Source organism: Hylobates moloch, unplaced genomic scaffold (assembly GCF_009828535.3).
Source record: "Hylobates moloch isolate HMO894 unplaced genomic scaffold, HMol_V3 SCAFFOLD_2, whole genome shotgun sequence".
NCBI lineage: Eukaryota > Metazoa > Chordata > Mammalia > Primates > Hylobatidae > Hylobates > Hylobates moloch.
This window is the reverse complement of record NW_026652277.1, coordinates 154,478,435-154,492,951: the sequence shown is the minus strand read 5'-3', so window position 1 is coordinate 154,492,951 and position 14,517 is coordinate 154,478,435. Positions and strand designations below refer to the sequence as shown.

At 38.5% G+C, this 14,517-nt stretch overlaps 1 protein-coding gene across 6 annotated transcripts in view; it reads left to right on the top strand.

Annotated features, from left to right (window-relative positions):
- Positions 1-14,517, top strand: part of MAP3K5 (mitogen-activated protein kinase kinase kinase 5) — a 243,106-nt gene that overhangs the window by 93,019 nt on the left and 135,570 nt on the right. For 4 of the 6 annotated variants that reach the window (XM_058435587.1, XM_032159836.2, XM_058435588.1 and 1 more), the window contains 5 exons: positions 2,068-2,106; positions 3,012-3,205; positions 4,310-4,478; positions 5,638-5,744; positions 7,383-7,553. In XM_058435587.1, the coding sequence (XP_058291570.1) occupies positions 2,068-2,106; positions 3,012-3,205; positions 4,310-4,478; positions 5,638-5,744; positions 7,383-7,553 (680 nt within the window). The remainder of the gene's footprint in view (positions 1-2,067; positions 2,107-3,011; positions 3,206-4,309; positions 4,479-5,637; positions 5,745-7,382; positions 7,554-14,517) is intronic. The other 2 variants (XM_032159847.2, XM_058435586.1) reach the window with 1 other exon arrangement.

The window sequence follows — 14,517 nt, the reverse complement described above, 5'->3', positions numbered from 1 at the left end:
CCATTCTCATAGTTGAAGCTTTAGATGCTTTGGAAAGCAGCCTCTTTGGTATCCTTGCCTTTCTCTTCTGCTTTGGCAGTAGCTTGGGTAAAAGGATTAAATTGGGCGGATGTGCTGTGGGATCTTGGTAACATTTTAGAAGCAGGACATGTTCACTTTCCCTTTTCCAATTATTGTTTCCTCTTCTAATTATTGTTTCTAGGAGGAGAACTTGAGACAGGAACAATTTAGCATACTTGATTTTCAAATCAAATCTCACTCTCTGGAAGTTCTTCTCGTGCTTTAACTGGAAGTGAGGTTTGGTTTCTGCTTCATTACCTGACATACAAGAAGCAGCCTTAAAGGGTGACATAGTCATAAATAATTAAGTCTGGTCATAAGGGCATTTGGCATTTCTTGCCTGTTTTCTGTGAACAGTCATTTGGCTCATACAGGGTTCCCGTAGAAAGTGACAGAAGGTTAGAGAGCAGGTGTGTCTGCTGTAAAGGCCACTCAGGAGGGTGCATAGCCCCCTAGTGGGAAGGACATGCCATCTAGAGAAAGAGTCCCTGGGCTGGAGTGCCAAATATGTCACAGACCAACTGTATGATCTCTCTAAGCCTTACCTGTCTCCTCACTTTTAAAATGAAGGCCACAGCAGCTTCTTTGTAGGTTGTGACCCCCTGACTTATGACTGTTCATACTCTGGCACACACGCACATGGTGAATACATGTTTGTACTTATTACTTAAGTGCTAAGGGTAAGAGAAATGCTGTATTATTCTCCGTATGCTAATATGGCTAGGAATGGATAACCTGGACTTTTTTTGTTCCCCATAACGGCAGTAGTTGGGTGTCTCACATATCTCTTTCTAGTTCTCAGCCTCTGCCTTTTTCTATGGTTTTTCTCATAGAGATCTCTCCCACTTCTTTTGATTCTACCATATCCAATAATTCTCAGGTCTGTATTTTGGCTTGAAACTATTTTATGTTTCAATCACGTATTTCTAGCTCTCTTTTGGACATTTTCACATTAGGTGTCGTGCCCCACCTTAATCCCAACCTCTTTAAAAGTGACTGTTTCACCCCATCCCACCAAATTCAAATCTCAACCTTTTGAAGTTCTTCTCATATTTTAACTAAAATTCAGATTCTTTGATTAATTACCTGATATACAAGTGTCTTGAAGAGTCATGTGTTCATAGATAACTTAGTCTGGTTCTGCTTTCTGAATTCTTGCTTTCTGTTAATGATACCACTCTGTATAGGTAGTCGCCCTTAGAATTGCAGAGTTGCCTTTAATGCCTTACCCTTTCTCAGGTCATTATCAGTTACCAGATCCAGCTGATTCCTTCTTCTTCAGTCAAGCACGTGTCTGTTTCTCTGTCACCACCTCTGCGGACTTTGTCATGCCACAGCATGACTCATCTCCTCAAACCTCATATCTTTTCCCTTTAGTGCATCTTGTTACCTGCCCAGGCTGCCAAAATGCAGTTTTCATTGTGTATTTTGATTTGTGCATTTTGATTGTGCATTGTGAAAATGCACAATTGTCCCTCCCTCCCTCCTTCCTCCCTTCCTCTTTCCTTCTTTCTCTCTCTCTCTTTCTCCTTCTTTCATTTGTTCATTTGTTCGTTCTCCTTGACAGAGTCTCGCTCTGTCACCCAGGCTGGAGTGCAATGGCACAATCTCGGCTCACTACAAGTGATTCTCGCACCTCAGCCTCCTGAGTATCTGGGATTACAGGCATGCACCACCACACCTGGATAATTTTTGTATTTTTAGTAGAGACGGGGTTTCACCATATTGGCCAGGCTGATCTTGAACTCCTGGCTTCAAGCAATCTGCCCACCTTGGCTTCCCAAAGTGCTGGGATTACAGGTGTGAGCCATCACACTCAGCTGATTGTGTTTTCTTTCCCGCTATGGATCCTTCTATGATTCTGCATTGTCCAGAATGTACAGTCTAACATCCTTAACTTTGCATTTAGTTCCCTTCCTTGAGCTCTGAGCTCCAGTCAGATTTGCTTACTCAGAGTATCCAACTCACTTTCCACTTTCATCCCTGCTCTGCTTTTGTTTGCAACAGTTTATCCTCGCTTGGGCATCATCCAGGAACCAAGAGAAGGTCAGTGAGCCCAGGTTGTAGCGGGCGAGGGGAGCGTGGCAGGGCTGAGGTTAGAGAGGGGCAGGATCTGCATAGTCAGGCCCTTGTACATTGCACTGCAATTTCTTCTTCCTCCCAAGAGCAAGAGATGGGGCTTTAAGCAGCTGTGGGAAGTGATCTGAGGGAGGGTATTGAAAGATCACTCTGATGGCTGAGTGGAGAGTAAATTAGAGGACAAGAGTGGAAGCAGGGGGACCAGTTAAAGCTGATGACAGTGGCTCGGGCCAGGTCCATTGGCACATGGACTAAAGTGTTGGCCGAGAAGATGGAGGGAAATGGACAAATATGACATTATATTTTGAAGGCAGGACAGATGGGACTTTGATAGGATGTGGAAGGGGAAGGGAATGGAAGCATCAAGGATAACTTCTGGGCTTGTAGTTTTAGTAGTGAGGAGGCAGAGGGAGAGCAGCCTCCCAGGGGGTGGATTTGAGCGGGATCCACTTGCAGCATCACCTTACATGTAGGAAGCCCTTCAAATGTGAGCTTGTAGCATTTTCATATGTGTATGCTGCGCCCTGTGACTAAATTATAAGTTCCCTGAAGGCTGAAGGCCATGCTTTAAACTACTTTTTCCAACAGCAATAACGTAGTGCCCTAGCCTTGAAAGATGGTGAATAAATATTTAATTGATGGATAGAAACTGTTCCACTCTTTTTTTGGTATCATCTGTAAGTCCTAATTATTTGAAGTAAGCAGTGAGAGGAATTGGGGAAATTTTCATTGTTGTAGGTCATAAATAAATAATGAGGCTTTTCTATTTCCCTTTGCATTTGGAATTATTTAAAATGAGTAAGACATGGGATTCCGTCTGTGCCGTGTCTCCAGGCCAGCTCCCCACTTGCTGGTGCCTCCTCTCTCCACAGATGTGCACTGGGAACTACACCTTTGTTCCTTACATGATAACTCCACATAACAAAGTCTACTGCTGTGACAGCAGCTTCATGAAGGGGTTGACAGAGCTCATGCAACCAAACTTCGAGCTGCTTCTTGGACCCATCTGCTTACCTCTTGTGGATCGTTTTATTCAACTTTTGAAGGTGGCACAAGCAAGTTCTAGGTAAAGTTTAATTAATAATGCCATTTGGTGATGATAATAAAGTGTTATTCTACTTCTTTGTGCATGATATCAGGTGCTCCTGAGATATCAGTATACAGCTAAGAACTAGGGGGAAAATGTTTATTATCCTCCAAGTAGATAAAATAGATGCCATATAATACATTTTATTCACAGAACGGCAACAGAACAACAACTTGAAATCAGCAAAAAATTAAAAAGTCTGCTAACTGCTTTACAGTGATGGTAGAACTAAAAATATATGCAAAGCAAGTACAGAAACAATACCAGGATAAATGTCCAGAGACTTTTAGTGTAAGGGTAAGAACACTTCAACTTTAATTAACTCTTAACTCTAATTGTTCTTTCAGTGAAGAACAATTATTTATGTTAATAAATGATAGGCTGAGTCAGAAAGTTAAGGTTATATTATGTTCAAATCATAGGTACATCACAGCCGGTGCTGTGGCTCATGCCTGTAATCTCAGCATTTTGGGAGGCCAAGGTGGACAGATCACTTGAGATCAGGAGTTCGAGACCAGCCTGGCCAACATGCCGAAACCCTGTCTCTACCAAAAATACAAAAATTAGCCAGGTGTGGTGGCGCACACCTGTAATCCCAGCTATTCACGAGGCTGAGGCAAGAGAATTGCTTGAACCCAGGAGATGGAGGTTGCAGTGAGCCAAGATCATGCCAGTATACTCTAGTCTGGGCAACAGAGTGAGACTCTGTCTCAAAAACAAAAACAAAAAACAAACAAAAAATCATAGGTACATCTAATTTATTTAGAACAATTTGTACTGGAAACAGTAAAATGGAAAACAAAGTTTGGCAATTTAAGTGTTTTGCAGGAAAATTTATTAATATGGAGTACCTTTACCTTTAATTCTTTCTGAAGGTAGCGTAATAAAAGAAATACATTGGCTTCTGAATTTCTTAATAATGCCAGATATGTAAGATACTTATTTAGGCATCTGAATGAATTGAAAGCTACAAATGCTTTATAGCTAATGCTGCAATATCATTCATTTCTTTATTAAAATTATTGCTTTTCATTGAAATCGTTTCTAATGTCAAACTCTTTGAAATGTGTGTGTTTTTACCAGCCAGTATTTCCGGGAATCTATACTCAATGACATCAGGAAAGCTCGTAATTTATACACTGGGAGAGAATTGGCAGCTGAGTTGGCAAGAATTCGGCAGCGAGTAGATAATATCGAAGTCTTGACAGCAGATATTGTCATAAATCTGTTACTTTCCTACAGAGATATCCAGGTGAGAAGATGTTTAAAGTGAAATCTTTGTCATGTAGCATGTTGGAGAGATGAGGGAGTATTAACCTCAAATTTCAGTTTGCTGGTAAGCAGTTCATGTTACTACACGTAATTTTTTTATTGACTCTCTTAAGCTTTCCATCCTATAATTTTATGATGAATGAAAAAGACTCATGTGAGTTAACCATCAGTGATTGTGAAAGACTTGTATGGTAAAGGCCTGACTTTTTCCTCCAAAAGAACAAAAAGAAAAATCTGCTGGCACAGCAAACCTGTGGACACAGTCTATTCTACTGTTAGCCTCAGGCACACCTGTCAGTGAAAGCTTTGTTTTGGCAAATAGCAGACATTTTTAGAGCTTTCTGGACATACCTTTTATCCCTTGAAATTGTATTGCTTGAAATTGATAGTGCTGAATCTAACTCGCCCGAAGGAAAAAACATGTAATTGATTACTTACAGAAATAACTTTAAAAATATGTAATGTAAAACACACTAACAGGTTATATCATTTTGATTGACATGTCTTAAAATTTTAAAAATAGGGTAAGTAGAATAAAATCCTCTCCCAGTTAGGGATTTGCTCTTAGGTTTTAATAGTAAAATTTAAGTGACATCTGGTTTCTTCTTTCCATTCCTAGCCTTTCAGGTCTGTGTAAAGGCTTCGTGTGGTCGAGACAGACTCACATCCATGGAGGGCTGTGGCACATAGGATCCTGTGGCTAGAGTGCTTACTCATGTGACATGAAACTGTGTTGCTACTTGTAACAGAAGTTCAACCAATTGCCTCATGTCCTTGACATTTTTATTTCCCTGTAATTGTTAGAACGCTGCATACCGGGAATCTGGCTCTATGGAGAAATAAACCACCCATATTTAGACAGTAGAGCATATCATGCTTGGTGTTTTTGTTTCTTTTGCTTTTTTAGTTTTTGTTCCACATGGTAACTCTATGTTTCTAATGTTTTTATATATGTGATCTAAACCTTTTAGATCACATGATCTAAACTGTTTATCCTAGGTTCTTCAAAGTGTTCTGTGGATTCTAATGTCTTTTTAATGTGTTTCTTGAATTCAGATATCTGGTTGTCAAAAGACATGTTATTGTGAGAATTTTCTCCTAATGGTTTAATTCTGTGCTATTCTCATCTCATTTGAAAGGACTATGATTCTATTGTGAAGCTGGTAGAGACTTTAGAAAAACTGCCAACCTTTGATTTGGCCTCCCATCACCATGTGAAGTTTCATTATGCATTTGCACTGAATAGGTAAGAAGAAAAAGTTCCCTTCCAGAATGCGTTAACATATTATTGTGTAACCTGCAATTCTTTACAGGGAATGTGTTTACTGCAGCATTGCAAGAAGTCCCTATTAAAATGTAATATTAGCATATCTGCTTCAACCCCGTGAAATATAGGAAGCATGCATTCTCATTTTTTTCTGATTTATTTTTCAGTAAAAAAAGTCTCACACTGTTGGCATATTTAAATTCTTACAGTTTTTCTGCTCTGTCAAAGTTTGTATTTGCTATTCATATTTTTTAGAATTGTAAAAGTTACATGAATATGATGTTATCTTTAAGCAAATACACTCAACACCAGATGGTCATTCACACAGAAGTTTTCACTAGAGTAAGGATGATTATGTTTAGGTGAACATAGTGTTAGATATTTAGTACAAAGGATAAAAAGGAATTCCATGGACAGAAGATTTGAAGTAGTAATTGAGAATAGAAATGATACTTTTTTTTAATAGCTTTATTGAAATATATTTCACAGGCTGGGCATGGTGGCTCACACCTGCAATCCTAGCACTTTGAGAGGCCACAGTGGTTGGATTGCCGGAGCTCAGGAGTTCAAGACCAGCCTGGGCAACAACATGAATCCCCGTCTCTACTAAAATACAAAAAAATTAGCCAGGTGTGGCAGTGTACGCCTGTAGTTCTGGCTACTCGGGAGGCTGAGGCAGGAGAATCGCTTGAACCTGGGAGGCAGAAGTTGCAGTGAGCCAAGATCATGCCACCGCCCTCCAGCCTGGGCAACAGAGCAAGACTCTGTCTCCAAACAAACAAAAAGAAATATATTTCATCAAAACAATAAATTTTATAACATTTTCATTACTCCACAAGGAAACCCTGTACCCATTAGCAGCCCCCCTTCCATTTCCCTCCCAAATCCCCCAACTCTAGGCAACTACGAATCTACTTTCAGTCTTTACAGATTTGCCTATTCTGGACATTTCATATAAATGGAATCATACAGTATGTGGTCCCTTGTGACTGACCTCTTTCACTTAGCATAATATTTTCAAGGTCCAAGAAATGATAACTCTTATAGAATTTTTATCTGGTTTTGTGAACTGTCTACACATACTATTTTAAAACATGCTACATAAAGCAACTTCCTTAGATAATCAGTTAGTCACATGTAAATATCAAGCAGTTCTTGGGTTTGATTTGATTTTTGGTATCATCTGTGAATGAGTTTGCTAAGTTTTGGAGCAAAAGCCATTGAAACCTAAGGTCAGAGTTTTGTCCCTACTTGGATTAATTTACTCTACCCTATTCAAAAACACAGACTACAACTCTAATCTCGGTTCACCAGCTTGAACCTGCGTATAGGCTACAGGGAAATTGGAAGGATTGTGGATGAGTAAGTACAAATCCATCTCCATTACTAACATAGAAACTCAAAAGAAATCCTTGTTAGACCTAGTAGACATACAATGGGATAAAACAAAAAATTAGGCTTAGGACAGAGGTTTACAGAGGACTCTCAAAATCTAATTGTTTCTATCCTGGCAAATTTCTCTAATATGAATCAACATGTTAAATAGGGGTTTTTAAAAAGAAATGACCTATATTGCTTCTGTAATGTATATTGAAACAATAATGTTTTCTGCCTTAGGAGAAATCTCCCTGGTGACAGAGCAAAAGCTCTTGATATTATGATTCCCATGGTGCAAAGTGAAGGACAAGTTGCTTCAGATATGTATTGCCTAGTTGGTCGAATCTACAAAGATATGTTTTTGGACTCTAATTTCACAGACACTGAAAGCAGGGACCATGGAGCTTCTTGGTAAGTATACAGTATTTAAATGAGCTACTTACTTGGTAAATCCATGGCATAAAAAAGTATTTGCAAATGAGAGTGTTAAAGTATTATTATAATCCATAAGATTGTGTATTATGAACTAAACCTTAGATTTTTTTTTTTTTTATTATACTTTAGGGTTTTAGGGTACATGTGCACAATGTGCAGGTTTGTTACATATGTATCCATGTGCCATGTTGATTTCCTGCACCCATTAACTCGTCATTTAGCATTAGGTGTATCTCCTAATGCTGTCCCTCCCCCCTCCCCCCACCCCACAACAGTCCCCGGAGTGTGATGTTCCCCTTCCTGTGTCCATGAGTTCTCATTGTTCAATTCCCACCTATGAGTGAGAACATGCGGTGTTTGGTTTTTTGTCCTTGCGATTTTATTTTATTTTATTTTTAAGATGGAGTCTTGTTCTGTTGCCCAGGCTGGAGTGCAGTGGTGTGATTTTGGCTCACTGCAACTACTGCCTCCCAGGTTCAAGCGATTCTCCTGCCTCAGCCTCTCAAGTAACTGTGATTACAGGTGCCTGCCACCACACCTGGCTAATTTTTGTATTTTTAGTAGAGACGGGTTTTGCCCTGTTGGCCAGGCTGGTCTTGAATTCCTGACCTCAGGTGATCCACCTGCCTCTGCCTCCTAAAGTGCTGGGATTACAGGCGTGAGCCACCGTGACCAGCCAATCTTAGATTTTATAACTTTAGTAAATAATTTGGTGAAATTCATTTAACATGGTAGAGTAAATTGGGATAAATGGATGAAAAGATAATTTAAGAAATATAATTTTAAAAAGATATTTTAAATAAGTAATATAAATAATAAAATATAATTTTGTAGAAAAATTTATATAAAGACATTTTAAAAGACCCGAATGAAAGGAAAAATATACCAAGTTTGTAGATAAGAAGACCTGATATTTTAAAGATTTTAATTCCCCCCAGCAGGGGTTTTCATGTGATTTGACAAACCAATTCCAAAATTTATTTGAAAGAATAAAGGACTGAGAATAGGCAAAGCAATTCTGGAAAAGGACAAGGTGGAAGGACTTGCTCCACCAGTTAACAAGACTCATTATAAAGCTGTAATGATTAAGATATTGCAGTATGGCTATAGGCATAGACAAACAAAGCACTGGAATAGAAGAGACAGCCTGGAACAGACTAAGATATACATGAGTCTAGATTTGTGGCAGAATCAGCTTCATGAGCAGTAAAGGAGAGGATGGACTCTGTAGTAATGATACTGGGAAAATTTCTTTATCTGCTTGGAAAAATAAAGTTCTATCCCCATTTTAAGCCGTGCACAAAAAAATGAAATCTAAGTGAATTAAATACCTAAATATGAAAAAATACTTTAGAAAAATGTTTTTAGAATAAAATGTACAAATTATGTGTGACTATTGGATAAGCAAAGATTTCTTTCTTGGTTTTTTTTGAGACAAGGTCTTGCTCCGTCACTCAGGCTGTAGTGTAGTGGTGCAATCTTGGCCCACTGCCACCTCCACCTCCTGAGCTCAAGTGATCTTCCCACCTCAGCCTCCTGAGTAGCTGGGACCACAGGTGTGTGCCACCACACCTGGCTAATTGTTTCTATTTTCGGTAGAGAGAGGGTTTCACCATGTTGCCCTGGCTGGGGCAAAGATTTCTTAAACAAGGCTTAAAAACGCCATATACCATAAACAATAAGACTGGGAAAATGGTCTGCATGAAAATTGGCTTCTGCTCATCAAAGTAGTAGCTTTTTTGGAAACAGCAGAGTAGATTCCATTGTGCTGATCTTCCTATTGATAACAATTAGAAATGTTGGAAAAAAGTTGGAAAGCACTGAAGAGTGATTAAAAGTAGCCAGAAACTGGAAAGGTTTTCATCCTTGGATGAAGGGCACCGCGTAGGATAAACTCCACATTTAAATGGCTTTTCCCTCGGGGCATTCCCTGGTCTGCAGGGAGCAGGACAGATAGAACTCTAGCAGGAAATCACAGTCTTACTGGCCTGAGAGTGAGTTTGAGGCTGCCAGAGGACCTGGACATTGAGCGGGATAAGCCTTTGTGTGAACAAGGTGAACCACCAATAATTTATTTACCTTTTATTAAAAAACTACATACTCTTAAGAGGAGGATAACAAATCCAAACTCCCTACAGCTTATCATACAAAATGTCTAATACGCCATAAAAATTACTAAGCAACCTGGATGTGGTGGCATGTTCCCATTGTTCCAGCTACTCAGGAGGCTGAGGTGGGAAGATGGCTTGAGCCCAGGAGTTCAAGACCTGCCTGGACAATATAAAAATACTTTGTCTTATTAAAAAGAAAGAAAGAAAGAAAGAAAAACTCTCAACTACTAAAGAGGTGAAGAAAGAGGAAAGTGTGATTCATAATTAAGAAAAAATTATTCATAGAAATAAACCTATAGATAAAACAGAGTTTAGAATTACCAGACAAGGACATAAAAACAACAATGATAAATATATCAAAGAATCTACTTGAAAAGATGAATATAATGGGTAAAAATATGAGGAATTATAGGAGATATTTGGAAACTGGAAATAACCAAACGGGAGTTCTAGAACTGAAAAGTACAATATCTAAAGTTGAAATGTCATCAAATCAGATTAACAGCAGATAGGACACAATACGATAAAAGAACAATAAACTTCAAAAAAGTTTATTAGAAATCACTAAAATTGAAGTAGAGGAAAGAAAAAGATTAAGTCATTAATAATTCCAATGATCTGTGGCATTTAGTGGTCTAAATACTTTTTTTTTCTTTTTGAGACGAGTCTTGCTCTGTCACCGAGGCTGGAGTTCAGTGGCGCAATCTCACCTCACTACAACCTCGCCTCCTGGGTTCAAGCGATTCTCCGGCCTCAGCCTCCCAAGTAGCTGGGATTACAGGCATGCCCCACCATGCCTAGCTACTTTTTGTATTTTTAGTAGAGTCTGGGTTTCCCCATGTTGTCCAGGCTGGTGTCAAACTCCTGACCTCAAGTGATCCACCTGCCTCGGCCTCCTGAAGTGCTGAGATTACAGGTGTGAGCCACCATGCCCAGCCTTGAGTCGTCCATATACTTTTAATTGGAGTCCCAGAAGGAGAGGAGAGATATACTGTTGCAGGGATAATATTTGAAGAATTAGTGGTCAAATATCCAAATCTGTTCAAACAAACAAATAAAAAACAGCTCACAGATCTAGGAAGCTCAGCAAAACCCAAGAAGCATAAATATCAAAGAAAATTATCTCTTGGCACATCATAGTAAAATTGGTGAAAAACAGAAATACAAGAAAAGGTCATAAATGCAGCCTAAGAAAGAAGATACATCAGGGGAAAGAGTGAGTGCTGAAGGAAGCCAAAAGATAATGGAATAACATTAAAGTGCTGAAAGAAAAAAAACCCAATCAACCAAGAACTCTATGTCCACTGATAATGTCTTTAAAATATGGAGGTGAAGTAAAGACAATTCTAGATAAATCAAAACTGAGATAATTTGTTGCCAGCAGAACTTCAAGAAACGTTAAAGTCTTTAGGCTGAAGGGAAATAAAACCAAATGGATCTATAGGAAAAAGCATATAGCACTGGAAATGATAAATATATGAATAAATATAAAAGATACCATCAACAAAGAAATCACAGGGAACAATGCATGTAACCAATATAGGATATATATTCAGTATGTATAAATAACTCCTCAAAATATCTTTAAGAAAAAGAGATTAAAAAATGCATAGGATATGAACAGGTTATTCACAAAAATGGAATCACAAATGGCCAATAAACATATTTTTGAAACATATAAAAAGATTATTTTTATACTACTTTACACTATTCAGATTAACCAAAATGTATAAATCTGACAATATCAATTGTTAGCCAGGATGTTAGAGAAATGTGAGTCCTAATGCCTGCTGGTTGTGCCATAAATTTCTATACACACTTAAAAGATTTTGGCATTATTGAGGAAAGTTGAGAACTTGCCTCCCCTACGTCCAGCAGATTTATATACCCTAGAGTAAATCTTAGACATTTCTCTACATAAAAGTTTCAACATAAAAAAAAAACTTTTTTAAAGTTGAGCAAAGTAAGCAAGTGGCAGAAGGATACAGAATACAGTATCATTTATAGAATGTTTAAAAACAGTCATAGAGATTTAGTATAAGTATAGATGCACGGATGGGCATCATGAACTCCAAATTCAGTATAATGGTTACCAGTGGGGAGGAAGAAGTAGAAAGAGATCCTGGAGTGATTCACATGCAATTTCAAGTATATTAAAAATATTTTATTTCTTAAGCTGAGTAGGAAGTATATCGGGGTGTTGCTTATATTATTCTTTTGTACTTAGTATTCCTACCACATTCCCAAAATAGTCCTTGATTTAAAAAAAAAATTAAAGGAGGCCAACTTAGTTTAGGAGTTCCTGTATGGTAGCCATAATTTTTTTTAAGTTTTGAAACAGAAATCTTAGCTTTTAGAAACCTTAGATCATTTTCACACTTTAGAGGGACTGTTTAGTTCTTTTATGTGCTGCCAAGACAGAATACAAGAGACTGGGTAATTTACAATGAATACACATGTACTTCTCATAGTCCTGGAGGCTGGGAAGTCCAAGAGCAAGGAGCCAGCATCTGTCAAGGGCCTTCTTGTTACATCAGCTCATGGCAGAAGGGGAAAGACAGAGTGGGCAAATGGGGCTGAACACCTTCTTTTAAAAGGAGCCCACTCCCTCTATACAGAACCAACTTCTGATATAACAGCATTAATCCCTTCATGGGGTCAGAGCCCTCGTGGCCTTTCACCTTTCATTAGGCTTCATCTCCTAACACTATTGCACTGGGGATTAAGCTTCCAAGACATGCTTTTGGGGAGAAACATTCAAACCATAGCAAGAACTGAAAGTAGGGTAATGGGGAGAAGGAGAAACACTTGGGGACAGTAATTTCCTAGATCCTTTAGGGAAGCTTTCGTTTGGACTTTTAAATTTGTACTATAAATTTTTATTACACCGCTAAGAGTTTCACAGTTTATCTTAACCAAATTTATTTTTAAAACTTTTGTTTTTTAGAAATAGTGTCTTGCTCTGTTGTCTAGGCTGGAGTACAGTGACACAATCATAACTCACTGCAGTCTCGAACTCCTGGCCTCAGGCAGTCCTCGTGCCTCAGTCTCCTGAGTAGCTGGGACTAGAGTGCACGCTATAACACTTGGCTAATTTTTAAATTTTTTGCAGAGATGCGGTCTTGCTGTGTTGGCCAGGTTGGTCTTGAACTCCTGGCCTCAAATGATGCTCCTGCCTCTGCCTCCCAGAATGGTGGGATTATAGGCATGAGCCCCTGTACTTGGCCTTAACCAAGTTTTTTTTTTTTTTTTTTCTGCTGTTACATAAGAGGAGTGTAATTGTGCAGCCCTTTTATTACCCTGATGTTTACACTTTAGGAAAATTCTTAATTGTAGGAGATTTAAAATCGGATATTTGAGAAGCATTATGCCCAGTATAAATGCTTTGGTATGTGACAATGAAATGCATAGGTAATCCAAAAAGGCCTGGTTTTCAAGGTCAATGAATCAAGATAGAAAACGTCTCCTATGAAGTTAGAGTGCATTGTGTACAAGGATAAAATAGAAGTGTTTTTCCATTTGAAAACAAAATAATTTAGAAGACTGAGAGCTTTCAAGGTCACATAAAGTTCAGTTAAGGAGCAGAGTTTTTTCTGGTTTTATTTTTGTTTCAATTTTCTGTACTTACAAATTCTGGCTCTTTTATTTTAATAATTCCCATTTAGCCTAGGAACATTAACTGCCTCTCAAAAGAGCTTTGTGTTCAAGGTCTTCAGGTCAAATTGAAGATGTCAGGATTTTTATGATTTCATTTTAAGCTATCCATTTATTTTCTGGTAAGAACAGAAAATGCTGTTAGAGCCCAAAGATTTCTAGATTTTTTTTTTAATTATACGTTAAGTTCTGGGATACATGTCCAGAATGTGCAGGTTTGTTACATAGGTATATATATGCCATAGTGGTTTGCTGCACCCATCAACCCATCATCTACATTAGGTATTTCTCCTAATGCTATGCCTCCCCTAGTCCCTCACCCACCAACAGGTCCCAGTGTGTGATGTTCCCCTCCCTATGTCCATGTGTTCTCATTGTTCAACACCCACTTATGAGTGAGAACATGCAGTGTTTGGTTTTCCATTCCTGTGTTAGTTTGCTGAGAATGATGGTTTCCAGCTTCATCCATGTCCCTGCAAAGGACGTGAACTCACCCTTTTTATGGCTGCATACTATTCCATCGTGTATATGTGCCACATTTTCTTTATCCAGTTTATCATTGATGGGCATTTGGGTTGGGTCCAAGTCTTTGCTCTTGTGAACAGTGCTGCAATAAACACGTGTGTGCATATGTCTTTATAGTAGAATGATTTATAATCCTTCGGGTATATGCGAATAATGGGATTGCTGGGTCAAATGGCATTTCTGGTTCTAGATCCTTGAGGAATCGCCACACTGTCTTCCACAATAGTTGGACTAATTTACACTCCCACCGACAGTGTAAAAACGTTCTTATTTCTCCACACCTTCTCCAGCATCTGCTGTTTCTTGACTTTTTAATGATCACCGTTCTAACTGGTGTGAGATGGTATCTCATTTTGGTTTTGATTTGCATTTCTCTAATGACCAGTGATAATGAGCTTTTTTTCATATGTTTGTTGGCCGCATAAATGTCTTCTTTTGAGAAGTGTCTGTTCATATCCTTCACCCACTTTTTCATGGGATTGTTTATTTTTTTCTTGTAAATGTGTTTAAGTTCCTTGTAGATTCTGGATATTAGCCCTTTGTCAAATGGATAGATAGCAAAAATTTTCTCCCATTCTGTAGGTTGCCTGTTCATGCTGATGGTAGTTTCTTTTGCTGTGCAGAAGCTCTTTAGTTTAATTAGATCCCAT